Here is a 24,452-nt window from a genome sequence, read left to right as displayed (position 1 = left end):
CCCTTTCTCGCTGATATATTTTCCTTTAGACCACTCAGCTAAATCTACATAATGCCCTACAATATAATCTAACAACACCCCATCATCCTGCTCATATAAGCAGAGGGTACCCAGCAATGATAGAAAGTAGCTCTCCTTCATGGCTACCAGCTACAAGCAGTCTAACTGTTCAAAACCAAGCCCTGAATGAGAAGAAGCATCACTCAGTATGAGGGAGACAGCGTTTGGTCCCTTTGCTATTGACTCCCTCACTCTCCTTGGAAACTGTCTGTCATCTGCGGCTTGGAAATAACATAACTGTGGCAGATCAACCTCATTACCTGGGGAGAACTCAGCTATATCTGGACTTGCCCTCATTAAAGCTGTTTGGTCAGCATCTCAAATCCTACCCTCCATAAAATAACCATCATTCTATATGTTGTGTGTGAACTGTTCTGCATCAATTTCTTTTTATCCATCATCTGTGGGCTCACTGATCTTCCACAGCTCCTAGTTTGATATTGTAGGAGCCAAGTATCCATTTATTGTCTGTCTGTGTGGTATTTGTGTTGTACATCCTCACTTTGGGTTAAGGTAACTTGTCAAGTGGGTTTGGATGGCAGTAAAAATAAATGAATATATTCGCCTGTTCATCTGCATGGCAGCACAGGTGAGTAGGGAGCACATGTTTTTTGTCCTTGAATTTGATCCAATTTCGCTCGTTTTTGTTTTTACCGTGAATTATGGAAGAGTTGAATGATATTTATTGTTGATTTGTAATAAACGATTAAATGTACTTTTTCGACTTGGAATTCGGTTAGTTGGAATTACATCACACAGTGCGATACTCCCTCGCTTTGCCTCTCAGCAACTTTTAGTTTGTCTTCAAGTTGTCATTTCCGATACGATGCTTTAGTATCCTCACCCTCATTTTCCAATCCTTCCACTGTTTTGGTCTCCTGGTCTCCTGTCCTTCAGAGATATCAGAGCTCCACCAAATATGATCTTGATAATTCACTATTTTAATTGCTCTGTTGCAGCTGGTTGTCCTTGTTAGCTCTAACTCCCTCTTTCACGTCTGCATTATCCCCAAAGATGCTTCAAAGGAGCTTCCTGAAGTCTTGTCACCTGCCCTGTTACCTCCTTCTGTGTCTTGGTGACTTCTTACCCCTTGGACACCCCATAAGTACAAGTTACCGTTGTTGTTAAACAATAGCAAGTTTAAAATGGTTGTAAGGTTTCCTAAAACAACTGTGAACTCACATTAGTTGTTCTGTCACTCTTTAACTTAAACTCCTACCACAATAAGTGTGAATATCAGCACAAATATCAGTCAATTTTCTCGACACATGCAAATAGCTTTGTGATACATAACTCTACTTAATTAGTAGACAGATGGGCACTTAGGCTTCATAATTTCTTTCTTGATGGAAACAACCCCTTTCAATGCATTCATGTGATGTATCATTTTATCAAAACAATGTATCTGAAAACTGTCATTATAATCTCAAGAGCCTGTAATATGAAAGAAGCAGGCATCTGTTAGTCTTGTGAGACCATGGATTTGCGCCTTGGAAGGTTTCCAAGGCGCAGGCCTGGGCAAGGTTATATGGAAGACCAGCAGTTGCCCATGCTGCAAGTCTGCCCTCTCCACGCCACCGACATTGTCCAAGGGAAGGGTGCGAGGGCCGATACAGCTTGGCACTGGTGTCGTCGCAGAGCAATGTGTGGTTAAGTGCCTTGCTCAAGGACACAACATGCTGCCTCAGTTGAGGCTCGAACTAGCGACCTTCAGATCACTAGACCGACTCCTTAACCACTTGGCCACGCATGAGGCCTCCGTCAGGTTGTGGTTGATTGGTATTGAGGCTGATCCTGGAACAGCAGGCTCTGCCACAGCTGCTGAACATGTAGGGTGTCGTGGAATTGTTGTCCAGTGTCCGCTGTGCTCTCCGTTTCACTCTCTGCTCCTCAAACTGGCTCAGGATCACACTTTCACCTTGCCCTAGGTGTTGCTGAAGAGTACCTCGCCATTTGTTGTGATCATCTGCTGTATCTTCCCAGCACTCTGTGTTGATTTTTAAGGCTTTCATGTCATGCTCGCAAAGGTCCTTGAAGCGAAGCTGGGGTCTACCAACGTTCCTCTTGCCTGTTGCTAGTTCTCCATAGGGGATGTTCCTTGGCAGTCTACCATCCTTCATATGACGGACGTGGCCCAGCGCAGTCTGCGTTGTCTTAAAAGCGTGAACATTGTGGAAAGTGCACTGCGGGAGAGGACCTCAGAGTTTGGGATTTTGTCTCTCCAGGTGATGCCGAGGATGTGGCGAAGGCTGCGCAGGTGAAAACTATTGAGTTTCCTCTCCTGTTTGGAGTAGATGGTCCAAGTCTCGCTACCATACAGGAGGGTGCTTAAACGCAGGCAATGTACACGGCAGTCTTACTTTATACTTCATTGTCGCCAAACAATTGATACTAGAACGTACAATCATCACAGCAATATTTGATTCTGCGCTTCCCGCTCCCTGGAGTACAAATCGATAGTAAATATTAAAAATTTAAATTACAAATCATACATAGAAAATGGAAAGTAAGGTAGTGCAAAAAAACTGAGAGGCAGGTCTGGATATTTGGAGGGTACGGCCCAGATCCGGGTTAGGATCTGGTCAGGTATTGGTCTTTGTAGCAAGTTTCAGATTCTCCCAGACCCGCGAGGAGAGTCGAGCAAGGAATGATGTTGCTTTGCCAACACGTCTACTGACACACAGTGCTATCAGATCGCATCCAGAATTTTTCCGGGTAGTGGACGACTTTCTCCCACGCCGTTCTGACATAGTTGGAATTCACGTACGAGGTAAGTTACAGCAGTGGTTTGCCATTGCCTTCTGCCGGGTGAGTTTTTTTCCCCCAAAAGAGATCACCAGCTCTTAACCCTGCACGGATGAAAAGCATGCCGGGGGGAGCCGGCTGGATTTGAACTTCACAACCTCTGCCTTGCAGTCCAGCGCTGCTGCCACTACACCACCAGCTGGGATCAGTTTACAAAGTGTTAAGTTTTTAAAAAATCTCAGGTTTATTGTAACACACACAAAATGCTGAAAGAATTTCAGGAGGTCTGGCATAATCTACAAAGAGGAATAGTGAGCCAATATTTCCGGCCGAGATCCTTCATCAGAACCTCATGAATCCTGAAGAAGGGTTTCAGTCCGAAATGTCGGCTCTTTATTCCTCTCCAGAGATGTTGCCTGACCTGCTGAGTTCCTCCAGCATCTTGTGACAGGAACCACAAACTTGCCTAATCAGGATTCAACCATTAGCATGATGTGCAAAGGAGGGCGATGATCTTAACAGGGATAGAGTTCCTCTTGTCTTCACCTACCATCTCACGAGCCCCCACATCCAACATATCATTCTCCGCAACTTCAGCCATCCTCAACAGGATCCCACCACCAGACATAGTTTTACTTCCCTCCCCCCCACCACCACTCAGCGCATTCTGCTCCATCCATGATTTCCATGAAGCTACTTTCAGGGAAGAAGAGCAATGCCTCATATCATCTAGGTCAGGGGTCCCCAACCTTTTTTGCACTGCGGACCGGCCGACCTGGGTGGGTGGGGGGGTGGTAGGGTTGCCAACGGACAAGAGTAGCAGTCAAATACGTTGTGTTTACCCCGAAAAAGACTACAGTGACCATGAAGCCTTGCGCGGGCACCAGTACTCATGCACGTCGTGACCTGCCAATTTTCTTTCCCCTGCAAATCCTTTTTGGCAATTCTGTTCGGGGGGAGGGGGGCGGTATTAATCACCACCGGAATATAGGTGAAAAGTGGCTAATACGCTCAATTTCGTTTCGTTTCTAAAAGGGTTTATCTAACGAATTTAATATTAAACACACAGCGCATATTTTCCTCGCATGAATATAGTGATGTCAATTATCAGGGGAGGACAGGGGAGCTTGAATTAAGTGTTGAATGAACTTCAAGTAGAAGTGGCAGAAGCAGGTTCGATATTATCATTTGAAGAAAAATTGTACAAGTATATGGACAGGAAAGGAATGGAGGGTTATAGGCTGAGTGCAGGTCGGTGGGACTAGGTGAGAGTAGCATTCGGCATGGACTAGAAGGGCAGAGATGGCCTGTTTCCGTGCTGTAATTGTATATAAGTCAATAGCATCATAACATTTAAAGTAACATTTGGATATTAAACACACAGCACATATTTTCCCCGTATGAACATATAAAATCAGTGCAACACACCAATATCGCTGAATCAGTGGGAGCCCTGGGCTTGTTTCCCTGCAACAAGACGGTGCCATCGAGGGGTGATGGGAGACAGCGATACTCGAATGGGGTTCCTTATGTCCAGTTTATTCCGCAATTTAGTTTTCGTTGCATTCATTGCAGAAAACTCCGCTTCTCAGAAAAATGTTGGAAATGGAAGCAACGTTTTCAGTGCTTTCCTGGCTATCTCAGGATATTTAGCCTTGAATTTGATCCAGAATGCCGACAGAGATGTTATGTCAAACATACTTCTCAGCCTGCCGTCATTTGCAAGCTCAAGGAGTTGATCTCTTTCCCGCGCTGACATGGATGACGCGTGGGTAATGACCTCACATGCGTAATGGCTCAACAGTGGCCGTGACCGGGAATGAGGAAAGGTCCAGATGACTCCTATCGGCAAATCATATCGTTTCCTCGCGGCCTGGTAGCACACGCTTTGCGGCCCGGTACCGGTCCACGGCCCAGTGGTTGGAGACCACTGATCTAGGTAGCCTCCAATCGGATGATGTGAATATTGATTTCCCCTTAAAGTAATCCCCCCCCATCCCTTCTGTCTTCTTCCATTCTCCACTCTGGCCTCCTCATCTGCCTATCACCTCCTCTGGTGCCCCTCCTCCTTCCCTTTATCCTGTGATCTACTCTCCGGTCCTATCAGACCCCTTATTCTCCAGACCTTACCTTCCCCATCGACCTGGCTTCACTTATCACTTTTAGCTTGTCCTTTTTACCTCCCCCACCCCACCTCTTTATTCTGGTGGTTTCCCCCCTCCTTTCCAGCCTGAAACGTCGACTGTTTATTCACTTCCATAGATGTTGCCTGACCTGCCGAGTTCCTCCAGCATTTTTGTGTGTGTCGCTCTGGATCTTCAACATCTGCAGAATACCTTGTGTTTGTTATTGTTTTACCTGCTTTTTCCTCAACGCACTGTGTAATGATCTGATCCCTATGAACAGAATGCAAAAGAAGCTTTTAACTGAATCTTTGTGTATGTGATAATATTAAACTAATTTCAATGTCCAAAAAGATTGTGTGGCATGAAATCAGGAAGGATTTGTAAATGAGAATGTGGTTGTTGTAATTGACCTGTTGAAGGATAGGGAACAAGTAAGTGAGCAGACAGGATATTTAGAGCTGCACAAGATTAATAAAGTAGAGAGTTCAAAGAGCTAGAGTTTACAGGTTGCCTGCTATGACAGCACTGTAAAAAGTTCAGATTACAGACAACAGGCATTGATAAGTGGTTCAGAACTGTGTCTAAAGGGCTAAAGGCATATACTATTGTGAAATTAGGATTAGGAGCTGTAAGAAATATATCAGATAAGGATAATGATTCTTAATTCAAATAACATCTTTATGTGTGTATGGTGCTATAATGATGTGGAGTTCAAATGGGACAACACTGAATGCAAACCAATAGCACTGTGCCTCACTCACATCAAATCTAGAACATGTGAGATCCTGTGAGGATATGTACTGTACTGACTGCCCATTAGGAGACAAATCTCGAAGTATAATATACACATACGTCGATAATAAATATACTCTGAACTTTGACTATTTGTTTTCCAAGCATTCTACATCCACTTTCTTGTCAGTAAATATTTTGCAGACCTGAATAAACCTGATTTGATATCGACGGCTGCAATGAGATTATTTCTACCTTTAGCTATTATCATTCATTTGTGCCTCACCAGCAATAGTTACTGCTCCTGCGATTCAATGGTAACTCAATAAAAAAAGGTAGATATTCCATTATTTAGTAGAAGTTTTTCTTTAAATAAGAGATTAAAAACAAAAAAATGGGGAAAATATAGGTAATAAAAGCCCGTTTGAAAGATGCGGTTGTTCAAACTCCTAGAGTGTGAAGGTCTGCATCATTTCAACAATCATTAGTTGCGAGTCACACTTCAAGTCATTGGTAAATCGTACTCACTTCGGATCTGCTTTTTAATTTCCTTGGCTGGGTCCAACCAGTTCTGAAATGCAACATTTTAATATGTTAATTTTATAACCATAGCCTGAAGCCTGATCGATTAAAACTTTACCTAAGAATGAAGCATTAATTTAACTCAGGAGAAATGCAAACTGCTAAAGTATAACCACAAATCGGGGTTAGACATGGATTCCCAGAAAGTTAGTCAGAGAGCATGGAAACAGGCCAGCTCTTTATGTTGACCACCAGGTATCAATTTACAATCTTACTCCAATTCTAGTTTCTTTCCTCCACAGCCCCATCAATTCTGCCCCAGCCACCACCCACTCATCCACTAAAGTTTCCACCACTCATCCACACACTCAGGAGGATTCACAGGAGCAAATTAATCCAGCAACCTGCACATCCGATAGAATAGAGGAAAACAGAGGACACCCACCCAATCACAGACAGCGCCAAAAGTCAGGATTGAATCTGGGTCGCTGGAACTGAGAGGCAGCAAACCTATTGCACACCATTCTGCAATGCCTCCCCCAAAAACACCTTCACAATATTTTAATATTAAATTGTAAAAGAGATTAGGCACATATATTTTCAATAAGCAACTAAACATAGCAAAGGAAATATCCAAACGTAGGTAACAGCAATACTTAAATTTCACTGGGGCACTAAATTTTATACACCGTATGAATGAACAGAATCTGTTTTCACGCACCCAGTCGGTGCTGTCCAGAGAAACCACACAGTCCATCACACGTGAAACCCTCCCCACCGCTGAGCGCATCTACATGAAGCGATATCGCAGGAAAGTCGCTTCCATTATCAGGGACCCCCACCAACCACAACATGCTCTCTTCTCTCTGCTGCCGTCAGGAAGAAGGCTCAGGACTCACACCATCCACGTGAGGAATAGCTATTACCCCTCTGCCATCAGGCTCTTGAAACCAAAGGGGATAACTTCACTTGCCCCATCACTGAATGTTCCTACAACCTGTGGACTCACTTTCAAGGACACTTCATCTCATGTTCTTAATATTTACCTCTTATTTATTTATTAATCTTCTTTCTTTCTTTTTGTATTTGCACACTGCGTGGTGCAGTCTTTCATTGATTCTATTAATGGTTATTATTCTATTACGGATTTATTGAGTATGCCTGCAACAAAATGAATCTCAGGATTGTACATGGTCACATATATGTACTTTGATAATAAATTTACTTTGAGCTTAAACTGTGGGCATCCTGGCCATGGCAGCGCAATGAACGTTTGGTGTTCCCTCTCTGACACGCGTGCCACAGTAAAATTGTGAGGATCTCTACTAGTAAGTAGAGCAAATGTTGGTCAATCATTAATAAAATGGCCAGTTGTTATCTGACCTGCTGGTGGGGAGGTTACCATAGAGGATTCCACTTCACTGCACAGGAGGCAGCTAAATGATGGTGTTCACATGAATGACAACTTCCTCTGCATTAAATTTCCTGATTCCTAGACCTGCCATCTTTGAAGGGGGAGGGGAGCACACTTCTGCTGTACTCTGTATGATGAACTTGATCAACCCCACTAATTGCAGCAGAGGCTTCAATGGACAACTCAGACATGTACCACAGTTTTAGTGAGTCCCTGATGTCAGACAGGATAAGGCAGTAATTCACGTCTTCTGATCTTGCCCTCAGCCCCACTCATTCAGATCCAAGCATCAAGGAGAGCCAAGTGTTAAGACGGGCATAGAACCCTATCTACCAAAGGTTTTTGTCATTTATCTGGATGGCCCTTCATCCTGTTCTCCGCTTTGCTACTTGCCCACGCTGGTGGACAGCTGCTCTGTCCATTCTCTGGCTTCAGTTCCCCCAAGAGTTTAAACTGCTGTAGATAACAGACCCAGATCAATATTTAAAGATTTGGATTATACTGACAGCAATACACTATTGATTCTTCATTTTCTTAAAACGAGGAGGGTAATTATCCTTTCTCAGCTTCTAATCCCCACCCCTAATGGTAGAAGTTCACTCAAAGTGTGATATCTAGGCTTCATCGTGGCCTTCCTTAACTCATTTTCTGGTTAAAAAAATATCAATACAGAGTATCAGAAACAGTAGACGAGGCAGCACAGATACAGTCTCAGCAAAATGAATGCCAGGACAGCATCAGCAAGATCGAGAGAGAAAAAAAAACATTCTTCCTAATAATGCATTATCATTCAAGCAACGTAACTATTCAACGTACCTTTTGATTTTCAGAGTCCCGAAACGTGAGCCCAAAGTAATCTTTCTCCAGAAGGTTGAGCTGCCCACATACTTTATCAAAGAGAACTTGTCCCTTTGCTCGTTTCTGGCCAAGAACAATAATAAAGAAAACAGTTATTAATATAAAAATTGCCATGAATCAGGAGGAAAATTAAATAAGGTTTAGTTTTCCAGATTTAACTCAGGCTTATGACAGACTCTCTGCCATGTTTACCCCATCTCCCCTAAGACAACAAACCGACTCTTTTAATAGAGTTTAAAATTCTTTGTAGCAGTTTTATACATTTATTTATTCAAACTCCTTCTAATTCAATTTTATAGCAATTACTTCAGTTGGCCCTTACACTTCACTTGAAAATTCAAGCACTGAAAAATCCTGGCTGTAAATCAAAGTGCAACCAGTCAAATGAATATTAGAATAACAATGCAGTTGACCATACTAATGAGACACGGATTAATTTCACCCATTAACAAATGTGCCTCTTCCATTTAATTGTACACGGCAGTAATGACTAGATTAACTAAGTGAAATACAAAATAGACACTAGCAAGCTCTCCATTCTGTTCTACTCAATACCTGATTTTCCATTGAAAGGAAATGAAAATTGACTTTTTCAACCAAGTACTGTACGTGATTACCAACTGACCATAAAACAGTCCACTTCCCACGAGTAACTTTGGGAAACACTAACCACTCAACAAGCAAAATAATTGCATTAAAAAGGTATGAATTCTTTATAGAAAATAAGCAATTGATTTTGGAGATTATATTACTTAATAACTCTAGTCCCAACCGAACAACTTGAGTTTTAATCCTCTTTAGAATGATTCCATTGAACACGCTCCTAAAAATGAAATCCTAAACTTTAACAACACAGCCCTGTTGAGAATACTATATTCCTTTTTATCAGTTATTTTAGCATCTATTCTGTTTATCTGCAAAGAGATCACTTTCAAAGTAGAGTAATAGGAGGAGACCACTGACTACAGAACTTTCTGGAAAATAGATACCTAATTGCAAAACTCTACTTACTCACTGCTCCACACCCAACAATCCCTCATGACCCCTACACTCCAACCCATCCTTTTTGACCACAACCTCACAAAAAATCAATTAGAGTTTTGCAAACTTTCTAGAGAAAGAGAAAAAGAACCCACAGTTTTACACAAGTTGTGTGAGCAATGATTTGATTTGCTTCTGTGATGCACTGCTCTTCTTGTAAGATCATTATCCTTGTTCTAGGCATTCACACAAGTAGGAACAGTAAGAAGAATGAACAATGACTGTTGGTGAACATCAAGCCTTATTAAACCTAGTTATTATTTCACCAAAGATTCAGATAAAATGGTGAGATAAAGACGAATCTAAGGACATTTTAAATAAATATTGGAAAGTTTCCCAGTGAGGCTCTAGATGCAATGAAACAGGACCAAATGCATTGGCATGGGTTGGAAATTGGTGAGGACTTGGGAGACAAAACTGGAACTAATTGTCAGAATTACAGGAGTTTTGAAGATCCCCAAAGGAGAGAAATCTTAATTCACATCACAAAGATACAAAGAAACCAAAATATCTTAACTTACTTTGCATAGGTACAAATTAGGTAAAAAGAAAAATCATACTGAAGAGGGCTGTTGTTAAAAGAGAGACTAAAAAGGCAGGATTTTAAAGAGGCCTTAAAAAGGAACAGAGGTTCAAAAAGCATAAAAGTTTATGAAATTAAAAAAACAGCAGTTTGGAATTTCTCCAGAGATCCTACTAATCTCCCGCCAAAGTTACAGCAGGAAAACAATATAACTGTGGAAATCCTGGATGAGGGGTGGAGGGATCGCAAATCAACAAAATCTCAATTTTAGATCACACTGGTCCATTTCATATCTTTTGAAAAATTATTAGATGGCAATACCATATGTAAACAATTGAAAATTAAATTCATTTATGACTTTATATTGCTTATAAAAAGGAGAATATATGGGAAAAAGATAACACATTTTAATATTTATAAGCCAAAATTGAACTAGTAGTCTGTAATTTGTTTTTACATATACAGCTAAAAATACTCTGATGCACACAGAAAGACATCTGTTAATCCTCTTGCTATGGATGATTAGTTACAGTGCTGTAAAATCTGCCAAACAAGCAATCTTTCACTTTAATGATTCACAAAAAACAAAGCCCCACATTAAACAATGAACACATCAATCCAATATCACTGAGCTGCTGACTCTTTTACTATTAAAACAGACAAACATGCTTGCAACCAGCAGTCACATCAGTTACTTGAAGGTAAATGAAAATAAAACAGGAGAATATTAAGATAAAGAATAGCTTTGTGAGCCCAAATAAAATTAAACCTTTTCAGCGAAACAAGAGGGAAAAGGTCAACAAATCAAACAATGAATGTCCAATGTGATAACTCAAGCTTCTAATTAGGACCTGCAGGAAGTCTGCGCTCATAATCTACCACACTGCTATAAATAAAAATAAGCATTTCAAATATCCATATGAAACAGGGGCCGATCCTATTTTCACAATCAAACAAGAGGCCTGATACCTACTTCAGATTCCCTCTGTAACACTGCATCAGCTATATTCAGATATATCTGCTTTACATGGAGTCCTTAAAGTGGCCACAGCTAAAGACACAACTGAGGAATGGAATCCACCTGGTTCCAGGAGACTACATCTCTTTTTGCAATTCAATGCCCAGAGTTTAAAAAAAAACCCCGCAAACAGCAGGGAAGTCATTCAGTTCTGGGCTAACGTATAGGGTTCAGAATCGGAATTACTATCAGCTTCTGATCTGACATGAAATTTGTTGTTTTCTGCTGCAGTATGGTGCAGGCTAGTAATGCTTGTGCAAGAAGATTGTCCTTAATACATGCTGTTGCAAATTTCCCATCAAAATTCTCTGGGACATTACTGCCCAGAAATTTAACTCAGCCACATAAATATACTGGTTTTCAATAGTTGGTGAAAGGCTGGGTATTCTGCAGGAAGTGATTTAGTACCCAGTTTCACAAAGAGCTTCCACTATCTAAAAAGGCAAGTCTGAATTGGCTGTTACCATGGTAACTTTGGTCTACACCCTATCACAGACATTCTTTTTGTTCTCTCCGTCCATTTCCCTCTCTGCAAGTGTAAACATGCCCTTTTCTCTCTTTTCCAATTCTGAGGAGGGTCTCCTCAACCTGAAACTTCAACCTTGCTTCATTCCTTTCTGATGCTGCTAGAGCTGATCGATGTTTCCAGGATGTTTTTAAAATGTTTTTGTAAAGTTTCGTGCCCCTTAAAAGTCTTATACGTGATGTCACCACCAGACACGGCTTTCCTTTCCCACTATCATCCAGAAAGGTTTCGTTGAGGGGTTCCCAACCTTTTTTTATGCCATGGACCAAAACCACAAAGCAAGGGGTCCATGGACCCAGGTTGGGAACTCCTGGATGATATTCTCCATGATACTTTGGGTCAGCTTTCCACCTCCATCAGTATCCTCAAAGTAGCTTTCCATGCAACTGCAGAAAATCTAACACCAATTCTTTTACCGCTTCTCCCACCATCGTCCAAGGACTTGGCATAATTAATGTGATGCAAAGATTTAATAGTACTTCTTCCAATTTATGATACTGCATCCAGTGCTTATGGTGGGGTCTCCTTAACATTAGGATCACCTTGATTCCAGTTGCCTCACACTTGCACTGAACTCTCTGCCTTTGGCCACCTACACTGTGACTGTATTCACAATCGACTCATCTCCAACCCCTGTCCCTCGTTGTCAGAGTACAATGCCAGCAGGTCCATTGCTGTATTTCCAGTTGTCACAGTTATGTAACTAGTGCAAAACATCTTGGAGCATCCAAATAGGTGCTGAAATATGCCTAAATGCATGTATGTATGTATTTCCATAACAAGCAGGGTTTATTCTATGTGTGTATTTATACAGCAAACATAACATTTTATTCTTTACTTTCATAATGAAGGGAACACCAGCAAACTTAAAACCAAATTTGAAAATGCTAGAAACACACAGCAGGTCAGGCGGCGTCTATGAAAAAAGAAACACAGTTAATATTTCAGACTGGAAGATCTTTCATCAGAATCTTGCCTTCGGTGTGAAAAATTAACTGTTTCACTTTCCACAGATGCTGTGGGACATACTGAGGCTTCCAGCATTTTCTATTTTTGTTCCGGCTTTTTGGCATCTGCATTTTTTTCCATTAACTGGGAAATCCATGTTAATATCAACGACATGACACTAAGGCTGAGCTTTCTTATCCAGCCACTGCTGTGTCAGTAAGTGCAGAATTTGCAGATGCTAACGCAATAATAATGAAAGAATGTTGGCATAAGCCCAAGTGAGGATGGTCTACAATTTGGAAATGATGCAAGTCACAGTACAGTATAGAGCTGCAGAGACATAGCTGCAATACAGTGGTAACATGTGTCTTCAACAGAGAGAACATCGAATCAACACCAATTATACACCTTTATTTTCCTTCAGACTATTGTCCACATTGCATAATGTGTTTCTCATTCATTAACACCTGCTTTGTACTGCTGTCAGAGGAACTTCAGTCACGTTGTTAGCCTTAAGCAGACAAGTGAAGACTTTGACCTCAAGGTCATAAAATCAGAGGACAGTATTAATCCCCAGAGAATCAATTATAAGCGATTTGTGGGAAACCAATGACTTTTTAAAACAGTACATAAAGAACAATTGAAAGGTGCACAATTAAGGAGGTAAGCATAAATTGTTGCTGAATTTCAGTAAAAGAGGAATGGTAGATGTTTTGCGGTGTTTTAATTTTTTTTAAATAATGGGCGAAAGTCTGAATAGCTCCAAGTGATACTTTAATTCTTTGTGAACTTGCAGCATGCAAGGTGTCTGTACAAGTTAATCCCTGTAGGTTTGTTGATGTCTTACTGTTTGCTGATAGCAGCTGAATTCTTTCCCAGCCTCAGGCACCAGTGGAATGAGGATGTCTGTTGATGAACATATCAGTTCTTTGAATGAAAGGAACCATGCTGAGTTTGGGGCATGAGAACAGAAGATCAAAGGGTCTGTCTGTCTCTGTGTGTCTCACTAGGCTTGTGGAACTCCCTATTTACTGCAGTACCTATCGCATGGTTATTGGGATTCCAACTAGACCGAAGAATTTTATTCGGTACTTAGGATCCAGACCCAGGGTGGTTTCATGAGTCGGAATTCGGAGTTTTCCCCGACATCAGTGACAATCAAGTAGTGACTAAGAATCGAGAGCCCTGAAATCTTTGTAACTTACTACATAGTATCTTGTGTGGTTTATTTGCACTTTCAAAGAGCAAAGAGGTCCTTCTGCAGCTGTACAGGGCCCTGGTGAGACAACATCTGGAGTATTGTGGGCAGTTTTGGTCTCCAAATTTAAGGAAGGACATTCTTGCTATTGAGGGAGTGCAGCGGAGGTTCACAAGGTTAATTCCAGGGATGGCGGGACTGTCATATGTTGAAAGATTAGAGCGACTGGGCTTGTATACTCTGGAATTTAGAAGGATGAGAGGGGATCTGATTGAAACATATAAGATTATTAAGGGATTGGACACACTGGAGGCAGGAAGCATGTTCCCGCTGATGGCTGAGTCCAGAACCAGAGGCCACAGTTTAAGAATAAAGGGGTAAGCCATTTAGAACGGAGTTGAGGAAAAACTTTTTCACCCAGAGAGTGATGGATATGTGGAATGCTCTGCCCCAGAAGGCAGTGGAGGCCAAGTTTCTGGATGTTTTCAAGAAAGAGTTAGATAGAGCTCTTAAAGATAGCGGAGTCAAGGGATATGGGGAGAAGGCAGGAAAAGGGTACTGATTGTGGATGATCAGCCATGATCACAATGAATGGCGGTGCTGGCTCCAAGGGCCGAATGGCCTACTCCTGCACCTATTGTCTATTGTCTATTTTATGACAGTAATTTAGGCTCGAGTTACTTCATTGTGCTTGTACACTCATTGCTGCACTTCCTGGTCAGTCGAATTGTTGGGGTCTTTTGGGTCTGATCAACCCAACCCATTACAGAAGGTAACTGATGACAGCACTGATATGCCAATCTGTCGGGCAACACACACACCACCTTTAAGACGGCTTGGAGGCTATCAAGTTCAAACTCTAATGACATTGGACATACCAGTAAGAACACAAACAAAGTGCCAACTCAGTTCAAACCTGTACAAGCATTAGTTCTGGAGACAGTACTGCTTCATAGCTGTCAGTGACCCTTACATCAAATCAGGTTACACAATAAGTATAGTTAACCCACTGCTAAGCATGGTCTTTCTATAATCCCATCAATATTTAAATAAATGAATATCCTACTACTACGTCGACTCAGGCCTAGGGGGCCGGTCAGGTCAGGGCCTTACCTTGCTACTGGTGCCACGCAGCCCAGTACTACGACCTGTCCTGGGTCGGGTTGTCGGCAACTCAACCCTCACACCCCCGGTGCGCTTCGGTTAACCAGGGAGGAGGGTGTGTAGGCACCCAGCAGGGCTAAAAACAAAACCTGTCAAAGGGAGGATGAACTCTTCGTGAATCAACAGCCACCTCCTGTCTGTGTGAGGAGTGGCCGGCCACACAGTCTTGTAAGGCATAAGGCAAGGCATATTGAATATCCAGTCAGACCATAAGACATAGAAGCAGAATTAGGTTATTCAATCCATCAAATCTACTCTGCCATTTGATCATGGCTAATTTATTTTCCTTCTCAACCCTATTCTCCTGCCTTCTCCCCATAATCTTTGGCGCCCTAACTAATCAAAAACTTATCAACCTCTGCTTTAAATATACTGAATTGATTTGGCCTCCACAGCTGTCTATGACAATGAATTCCAGACTCACCACCTTCTGGCTAAAGAAATTCCTTCTCATCTCTGTTCCAAAAGAACATCCTTGTATTCAGAGGCTGTCTGGTTCTGGACTCTCTCACTACTGCAAACATCCTATCCATGTCCACTTTCAATATTTGCTAGGTTCTTCCTCATTCTTCTAAACTCCAGTGAGTACGGGCCCAGAACCATTCAACACTCCTCATACGTTGAACAATTACCCCTGGTTACCATATGACCTACCGATGCTCACCACTAAAATCGAGGCTAGTGGGGCACTGTCTACGCCACCCCGAGCTACCTGCCAGCCTAGTCATCATATGGGAGCCCAAGCACGGGAGGATGAAACCTGGGCACCCTCCCAAGACTATGGTCAATACGCTCCTAGAAGACAGTGGCGTGGCTAATGTAGATGAACTGAACATACTGATGAGGGAGAGGGAGAAGTGGAGAGTCCGTCATCGTGCCCGACGCCGGCCCCCTAGGCTTGAGTCGACGTAGTGTAGTAGTACCGTACAATACATGCTTTGAGTTAAAAGGCTGGATTGTTCGACCTGCTGACTCACTTATCTGTCAGGCCTGGAGAGCGACACAGGCCAGAAAGCGGCACAGGCCAGAGAGCGGCACAGTAGCATGGAGTTAGTGCAACACTTTACATCACCAGTGATCAGTGATCGGGGTACAGTTCTCACCACTGTCTGAAAGGAGAAACAGCAACACTTACGAATTGTGTCAGCTGTCGACATGAAACAACACATTTCACTATGTTTCAATATACGCACATGAGACAAACAAAGCTGATCTCTCTGTGGTTCTGGTCTGTTTAGTGCTGCGATCGACAGAGCAGCTGTCCATTCTCCAAGATGGCCAAATTTGGAGTGGACTAGAATCGACCAGCCACCCTGTGAGCCAGCAGGAGACCCTTCCCATTCAGCTAAACTGCTCCGTTGACTGTTTGAGTAATTGGACTGCAGAGTGGCGAGTCAGTGAGTCAGACCACCACAGGAGAGGAGGTGGGGGTAGAAACAAGGAAAGGCTGGTGACTCTTCTCGGTTAGTGTTCTTTTTGAGATTGTCAGATGAGGAAGAAGGTTTGGCACAAAGACATGCCCGTTTAAGTGAGCACAAAGCCCAGAAACGTCGTCACAAATTTTCACGTCAATCAGCTGGGTGCTGGAGGATTGGGAAGCTGCAGCACATGACCTATCCGACGCACAGGTGATTGGTGAATGGCCAGAAATCGGCCTGCTGAATTCCATCAGGCACGCATCAAGCTCCCAAATGTTCCCCAACAGCTGCACAGCTTTGTTCATTCAGCATTACAATAGAAAGGAGATGTTTCACATATTCAGTGCTTAAGGCAAAATCTGACTGAAACTTGGATGGTATGAGAAGGCAGCTGGTATGAGGCTCATTGGAATGAGGAAAACTGAAGTCTGAGAATCGGGGCCAGGACAGTGGCACAGCTAATTGAACTGATCTCTCATATCTCCAGCAACCTTGGTTCAATCCTGACCTCGGGTGCTGTCTGTGTGGAGTTTGCATGATTCCCCTGTTCTTGCGTGGCTTTCCACTACGAACTCAGATTTCCTCCTGCATCCCAAAAACATGCAAAGTGGCAAGTTAACTGCCACCACCAGCATAAGTCACTGCATTAAGGGGCACAATGATATCCACCATTGTGCTGTTCTCTAATTTTATGTGTTGAATTCTAGAAATAATGTTAGTTGCTTTGTTAGAGTGAGTTTTTTTGGGTAGATGATTTGTTTACACTTAAATGACTTTGGTCACCAGGTTTCTATTTTAACTGTTTGACAATGCGCTTCCTAAAAGGGTGTGAATACCAGATGCTTCTGGCACTGTAGTTTGACCTAATGCTGTAGTTTCGAAGACAGTATTATCTATACATTATAAATATTAATTGTCTTCTATGTTAGCACGTAAAATGCCAAGTAAATCCTAAAGGCTGTGGATACCAACCCAGACATGTTGGCGTCGGAAGGAAAGGATGGTGTGATATTTTGTATGTAGCTTCAAAAGGAAGCATTGTCTATGCATTGTCTGCAGCTTTTTAAGTAGCGACTGCCTTTGTGTTTAGCGTATAAATATCGAGTCCACATTGAGCTAGCAGACCTTTCTACCGAAAGCATCTCCATCCGTAAGATGCCTGCTGTACCTTGTTGTGTCGAATAAAGAAGCTGCTTTGTATCTACCAGTGACCCTGTCTCTCTGGTGATTTCATCCACGCTACAACAGCTTCATATAAAAATATATATACGTCCAGTATGTATATATCATATATGAAAAAGTTAGGTTTTTTTTATGTTTTGGTATTTATCAAACGAAGTGAGCAAAGCCAAAATAGCTTATTCCAAAACTTTATTCACCATGTGGTTGTGCGCAGTATTGTTATTAAATCAGGAAATAAAACTGGTTGCTTTGGATAAGTATCATATGGTAAAACTAAAAAGTGTCTTAGATTTCAATGTTCCCACATTTAGCAAAGAGGTACAGTAGTTTTCTACAGTGCTACAGACATCTCACTTGGTTTCTTTAATATATTCAACAAATGACACTGTGCTCATCATGGTCTGAATCTCATAGAAACATAGAAAATAGGTGCAGGAGTAGGCCATTCGGCCCTCCGAGCCTGCACCGCCATTCAGTATGATCATGGCTGATCATCCAACTCAGAACCCTGCACCAGCCTTCCCTCCATACCCCCTGATGCACGTAGCCACAAGGGCCATATCTAACTCCCTCTTAAATATAGCCAATGAACTGGCCTCAACTGTTTCCTGTGGCAGAGAATTCCACAGATTCACCACTCTCTGTGTGAAGAAGTTTTTCCTAATCTCGGTCCTAAAAGGCTTCCCCTTTATCCTCAAACTGTGACCCCTCGTTCTGGACTTCCCCAACATTGGGAACAATCTTCCTGCATCTAGCCTGTCCAATCCCTTTAGGATTTTATACGTTTCAATAAGATCCCCCCTCAATCTTCTAAATTCCAACGAGTATAAGCCCAGTTCATCCAGTCTTTCATCATATGAAAGTCCTGCCATTCCAGGAATCAATCTGGTGAACCTTCTTTGTACTCCCTCTATGGCAAGGATGCCTTTCCTCAGATTAGGGGACCAAAACTGCACACAATACTCCAGGTGTGGTCTCACTAAGGCCTCGTACAACTGCAGTAGAACCTCCCTGCTCCTGTACTCGAATCCTCTTGCTATGGATGCCAGCATACCATTCGCCTTTTTCACCGCCTGCTGTACCTGCATGCCCACTTTCAATGACTGGTGCATAATGACACCCAGGTCTCATTGCACCTCCCCTTTTCCTAATTGGCCACCATTCAGATAATAATCTGTTTTCCTGTTTTTGCCACCAAAGTGGATAACCTCATATTTATCCACATTAAATTGCACCTGCCATGAATTTGCCTACTCACCTAACCTATCCGAGTCACCCTGCATCCTCTTAGCATCCTCCCCACAGCTAACACTGCCGCCCAGCTTCGTGTCATCCGCAAACTTGGAGATGCTGCATTTAATTCCCTCATCTAAGTCATTAATATATATTGTAAACAGCTGGGGTCCCGGCACTGAGCCTTGCGGTACCCCACTAGTCACTGCCTGCCATTCTGAAAAGGTCCCGTTTATTCACACTCTTTGCTTCCTGTCTGCCAACCAATTCTCTATCCACATCAATACCTTACCCCCAATACCGCTAAATTAAACTGAACTAAACTGAACATTCCCAGACTGTTCCAAGGACTCTGTGGTTCAATGTTGAATATTCTATATGTCATTCACTCTTATTTGTGCTGTTTGCACAATTTGTGTGTTTTTTTTTGCACATTGGGTGTTTGGTGTTTTCTTGAACGGGTTCCATGATGCTTCCTTGTTTGGTGACTGTCTGTGGGGAAGACAAATCTCAGGGTTGTATACTGCATACATACTTTGATAGTAAATGTACTTTGAATCATACTGACAGTGCCAGGATGAGATAGAGGTATTTCTCTCAGATGCTTAACTCCATGAGAACTTAGCCCCACAGCGAGGGGACTGGTTTGATGGCCATGAGTGGCAACTGGAAGTTCAGTGTTTCTGTGTGCAGTGTGTGATTCTGCCAAGTGCCTATCTTCAGACCGAAAACTGCCAGTCAGCATGGCTAAAGCTTCAAGAGGAGAAAGTTTAAACTTTTTTAAGCACCACTATATACTTCAAACAATGGATAGATGGGCTAAGAGAGATGAATTGCAACATTTTAACAATCTGTAGGCTGGCTTTGGCTAGGACCCAATAAGCGGAGAAAACAGACTTCATTAATAAAAAGTTAAACTTGGCAAGAATATCATCAGCTTTGTGGTGTGGCTGAGGGCCAAAAGAATTCCAACAGAGTCTTCAATGTTTTATACAAAGGACTGCACAGCCGGGCAAATCACATTCACATAATTAATGACTTTGACTTTCAAGTTGCATTTGAAAGCACTAACGGAAATTATTTAAGGGATTTTTACCATGAACACTGAAGTGACCTGGACAATTTCTTCCAGAAAAAGGTTCAGCAACCCATCACATGGATTTTAATAGCAATAGGTTAATTGCAGTTAATCAGATGCCTTTTATTAAATTCCACATTGTTTTCCATATCCTTTATTCCACTTGACTGGGAAAAGCCAAGATATCTGGGGTTAAGGATTATTCTGGAGTTACTTATTTATTGAGATGCAGCACAGACTAGTCCCTTCAAGCAATCTCCCAGTTTTAATCCTAGCCTAATCACGGGACAATTTACAATGACCGATTAACCTACTAAAGAGTAGGTCTTTAGACTGTGGGAGCACCCAGAGCAAACCCACGTGGTAACGGGGAGAACATACAAACTCCTTATAGGCAGTGGTGGGAATTGAACCTGGGTCACCTGCACTGTAAAGCATTGTGCTAACCACCACACTGCTGCCCAGTACGAAATCACGGATAGCAGACATTAATTAAAATGAGGGCATAAGATACTGCAGACCTGAATTCAGGAAATAAAGGCTGTATTTAACTTCAACTGATAATTTTAGGCTATTGAAACCAATCATTGGGTTTAGGATACGTATTCTGATTCTGTATCACTGAAATTATGCAGAGGAAGGCAAAACACGCTTTTCCCCCTTCAGGTTGGATGAGACTAAATTTAAAGGTCATAGATTTAGGGGGAAAAGGTGAAATATTTACGGGGCCTCTGAGGGGAACTTTTCACTCAGTGGGTATTGGGAATGTGGAATGAGCTGCAAACATAATTGGTGGATGTGAGTACATTAGTCGTGGGCTTTCATATGTCATCTCAGTTTCAGACTAGTCAATACTTAAACAGATTAACAGTTCCCAGTACAGGGTATAACAAAATCACTGCATTAAACCTGTTTGGAATATTGATTTCATTATGAGTGAAACAGTACTCTCTGGTATTACTTGGTCTAATGTGGTGACATGCACTTTGTAAGAATATACCACCATCTGTGGCGTGGCCCTGATTTTAGATATCTAAAATGCAGTTTCCTAGGTGTCAAATTAAAGGAGACTGATGCAGTCATTCTCAAACAAATTTATCGAAAAGGTCATATTCAACATGTATTGTACAAACAAATCCCCCTTAAACCTTGCTCGACATAAAGCTCTTTTTAATAAATACGAGTAGAGATGCTGGAGATAAAGATTAAGAACATTGGGCTCCGAGCGCATGTAGCTGTTGTAAATGATGTGTTTTTTGACACAGAAGAAAATTATTTAATTTGTCCTTCCAATTTAACCACATATATTACAATAGGATGAAATATTCTTTGCTTTTGAAATGAGTTTCATTTCATACTCTCCTGCTACAGAAGCTGATAATAGTGTCATTTTCCTGCCTCTTTTTAAGTATCCAAGCAGCTGTGCACAGCAGCTAAGATTTAGTCCCATTACTGTTGGACTCCTGGTAATGTAAACACCAAAATGCAACAGATGATGGATTCATCTATAAATAGCAACCGTATCCAAAGAGTTCAAAAATTCAATGGAAGAAATCTGCAGGGGCTAAACAAATTTAGTCTAACACTCAAGATATTCCTGATCAGTCCAGACTGAAATAAAACACGATTATTAAACAGATTATTTTAAAAGGTAAGTTTGTTATAAAACAACAACAACTTGAGGTTACTTGACAAGTTTTGAAAACTATAGTGATCTAAATTAGGGAAATCTGTCAACACCACTTTCATAAAGTGTGCACTAACAGAACTGAAAATCTGACCTACATTGATGATAACTGCAACATGCACATCTTTAAATGTTTGATTATACTGTGGAGCTTCAGGGCTGTGGTTGACGGCTCAACCCTGGATTCCAAGCAGCCAGCACTACTAATCATTCTTGTTTTAAAATGCACTCGTGGAATTATGGTGAGATGCTCAAATTCATTTATTGCTACACCTTAGCTCGGGTTATACCGTGTGCTTGTGGGTCACCCCGATTGCAATTGGGGTGTTTGATAATCACCTCCCCCGTCTGTATGTGACTGAGTGGGTTATCACCGAGCGATGGTGCTGTCTGTTATTGTGCTTGTCACAATAAAAACAACAGTGAAATAAACAAGCTCTTGTCATCTGTCATGGACCAAATCCTTGCCACATTGGTGTCAGGAGTGGGATTAGAAATCGACGGTGAAATTGAAGAGCTGTGATGTCAGATGGAGCACCTTTAAGACCCAGGGGACAAGTCGAGGGACTGAGTGGGATACCTTCCCTGCACCCCCAGGCCAGACTCCCAGCCCGGCGCCATTATGAGTGGGCAACTGAATAGTGGTTAGCACAACGCTTGATAGTACAGGTGACGTGGGTTCAGTTCCTAATGCTGCCTGTAAGGAGCTTGTACATTATTCTCGTTACTGTGTGGGTTTCCTCTGGGTGCTCAAGTTTCCTCCTCTCCCAGTCCAAAGACATACTGATTGGTAGATTAATTGGTCATTGTAAATTGTCCTGTGATTTGGCAGGGATTAATATACTTAAAAAAAATCAGGAGGTTGCAGGGCAGCACGGTTTGAAGGGCCAGAAGGACCTGTGCTGTATCTCAATATACAAATAAAAGCAGGTAAATAGGCAAAAATATGAAAAATAATAGATCATACACTTCACCGTGTTCTCAATATATAAATAAATACATCCACTACTTATGTTTGCTGTCCTTTTGATTTTAAATGATTTACTGGCAGAGTGAAACATTCAACTGTTTCAAAGCCAGCCAGTCTTGTGGCGGCTGGCAGATGATTACCAAGAGAATATTTATGTTTGCTGCCAAGCATGAGTGCTTCAAAAGACAAATAGGACCAGACTGGTCTGACAGAAATACAACGGCATTCATTCTGAAACAATAAGAGATGTGCTCCAATGAGAAGACTACTGCACAGAAATTAGAGCTCATCCTGTCATGCTAACTATACAGCATATTTGCCATTAACTGTGGGACTAAGAACCATAAAATTGGAAGAAAAAATCCTTTTTTTCCCCCCCAAAATAAAGAGGTTGACATTACTTACTCTGTTAAACCTGACCCCAAGCAGCAACTATCTGCAGAGGTTGCAAGCCCTGCATCTATGCCACAAGGAAGCATCCGAAGCAGGACCCTGGCTTTACTGATCCCTCCCAGTAGCCACATTACAAATGCAGTACCAAAGGTTGAAATGATAAAAGTTCAAGGTTGTGGCTTGCTTCCCGCAAGGATAGGGGCGGGAGAGGTTGTTGGGGTGGTGAATCTGTAGAAATCATTGCTGCAGACGGCGGTGGAACCCAAATCATTGGGTATATTTAAAGCAGAGGTTGTTAGGTTCTTCATTAGTAAGGATGTCAAAGGTTTTTGGGAGAACAGTTTGAGAGAGATAATAAATCAGCTATAATGGAATAGTATAAATGACTCAATGGGCTGAATGGCCTAATTCTGCTCCTATGTCTTATAGTCTTAACCCAAAAATCATAGTACGCACACCTCTGTAGTGTTCAAATACAAGAGACCAGGTAATGATGCACTAACCAAGACAGAACCTACACAATGATGGATCAGAAGTAAGATCAGCCCTTCAAATCTTTGTGTGTTTGGCTCTTGGCTTTACTGGGACCTTGCTCATTAACAAGGCATTTTTGCCCACAGAAATGTCACTCACTGGATGTCTTTTTGTCTTTCGCACCATGCTCTGAAAACTCTACAGACTCCAGGAGATCAGCAGATACTGAGATAATTCAAAACACCTTCTCTGGCACCAACAATTATTCCGTGGACAAAGTCACTGAGATCACATTTCTTCCCCATTCTGATGTCTGGTCTGAACAACAACTGAACCTCTTGACCACGTCTGCATGCTTTTATGCATTGAGTTGCTGACACATGATTTTTGCATTAACAAGGGGGGGGTATGCAGGTGTACCCAATAAAGTGGCCACTGAGTGTACATCAGTGATAATAAACCTGATTCTGTTATCATATGTGCAATATTGCCTGAAAATGTGAATCTTGCTAAAGAGGAGTGGGCCTGGAACTAGAGTCAGTGAGATGAATCTTTCTTTGGTCCAACTTCAGAATAGGTGTGATTGCAACACCAAACTGTCACTGTTGCTATGCTACTAAAACGCATTCCAAGCCAAATAGCATCATAGATTCTATCCAATGCTTGGAATTGAAATATTATTGTCAAATGTACAGTGAAAAGCTTTTCTTGCATATTGTTCACACAGCTCAATTCATTATACAGTGCAATGATGTACGGCGAGGTAAAACAGAAACAATGTAGAATAAATTGTAGCAGCAACAAAAACAGAAAGTGCATTTCAGGTGGACCATGAGGTACGCAGTCTTAATGAGGTAGACAGTGGTGTCGAGAGTCCAACTTATTGTACTGGGGAGCCATTCAATAGTTTTATAACAGGAAGGTGGAAGCTGTCTTGGAGACTCATGGTATTTGCCTTCAAGCTTTTGTCTCTTCTGCCTGACGGGAGAGGGGAAAAGAGAGAATGCCTGGGCTAGATGGAGTCTGTGATTATGCTGGCTGCTTTACTGAGGCAGCGAGAAGTGTGGACAGGGCCACAGACAGACAATGTTTAAACATTGTGTGGCTTTACAATCCAATATATTTTACATTGCAGAGTCTAA

The 24,452-nt window shown here is 42.0% G+C and overlaps 1 protein-coding gene across 6 annotated transcripts in view; it reads right to left on the bottom strand.

Annotated features, from left to right (window-relative positions):
* The window catches only part of LOC140195118 (band 4.1-like protein 3), a 194,225-nt gene that overhangs the window by 106,087 nt on the left and 63,686 nt on the right, over positions 1-24,452 (bottom strand). For all 6 annotated transcript variants that reach the window (XM_072252946.1, XM_072252897.1, XM_072252907.1 and 3 more), the window contains exons 4-5: positions 8,416-8,520; positions 6,192-6,234 (exon numbers count right to left, since the gene is read on the bottom strand). In XM_072252946.1, coding sequence (XP_072109047.1) covers positions 6,192-6,234; positions 8,416-8,520 — 148 coding nt within the window. The remainder of the gene's footprint in view (positions 1-6,191; positions 6,235-8,415; positions 8,521-24,452) is intronic.

The sequence above is a fragment of the Mobula birostris genome, chromosome 1, assembly GCF_030028105.1.
Source record: "Mobula birostris isolate sMobBir1 chromosome 1, sMobBir1.hap1, whole genome shotgun sequence".
Lineage (NCBI taxonomy): Eukaryota > Metazoa > Chordata > Chondrichthyes > Myliobatiformes > Myliobatidae > Mobula > Mobula birostris.
The sequence above is the reverse complement of the archived record's forward strand: the minus strand, read 5'-3'. Positions and strand labels throughout refer to the sequence as shown.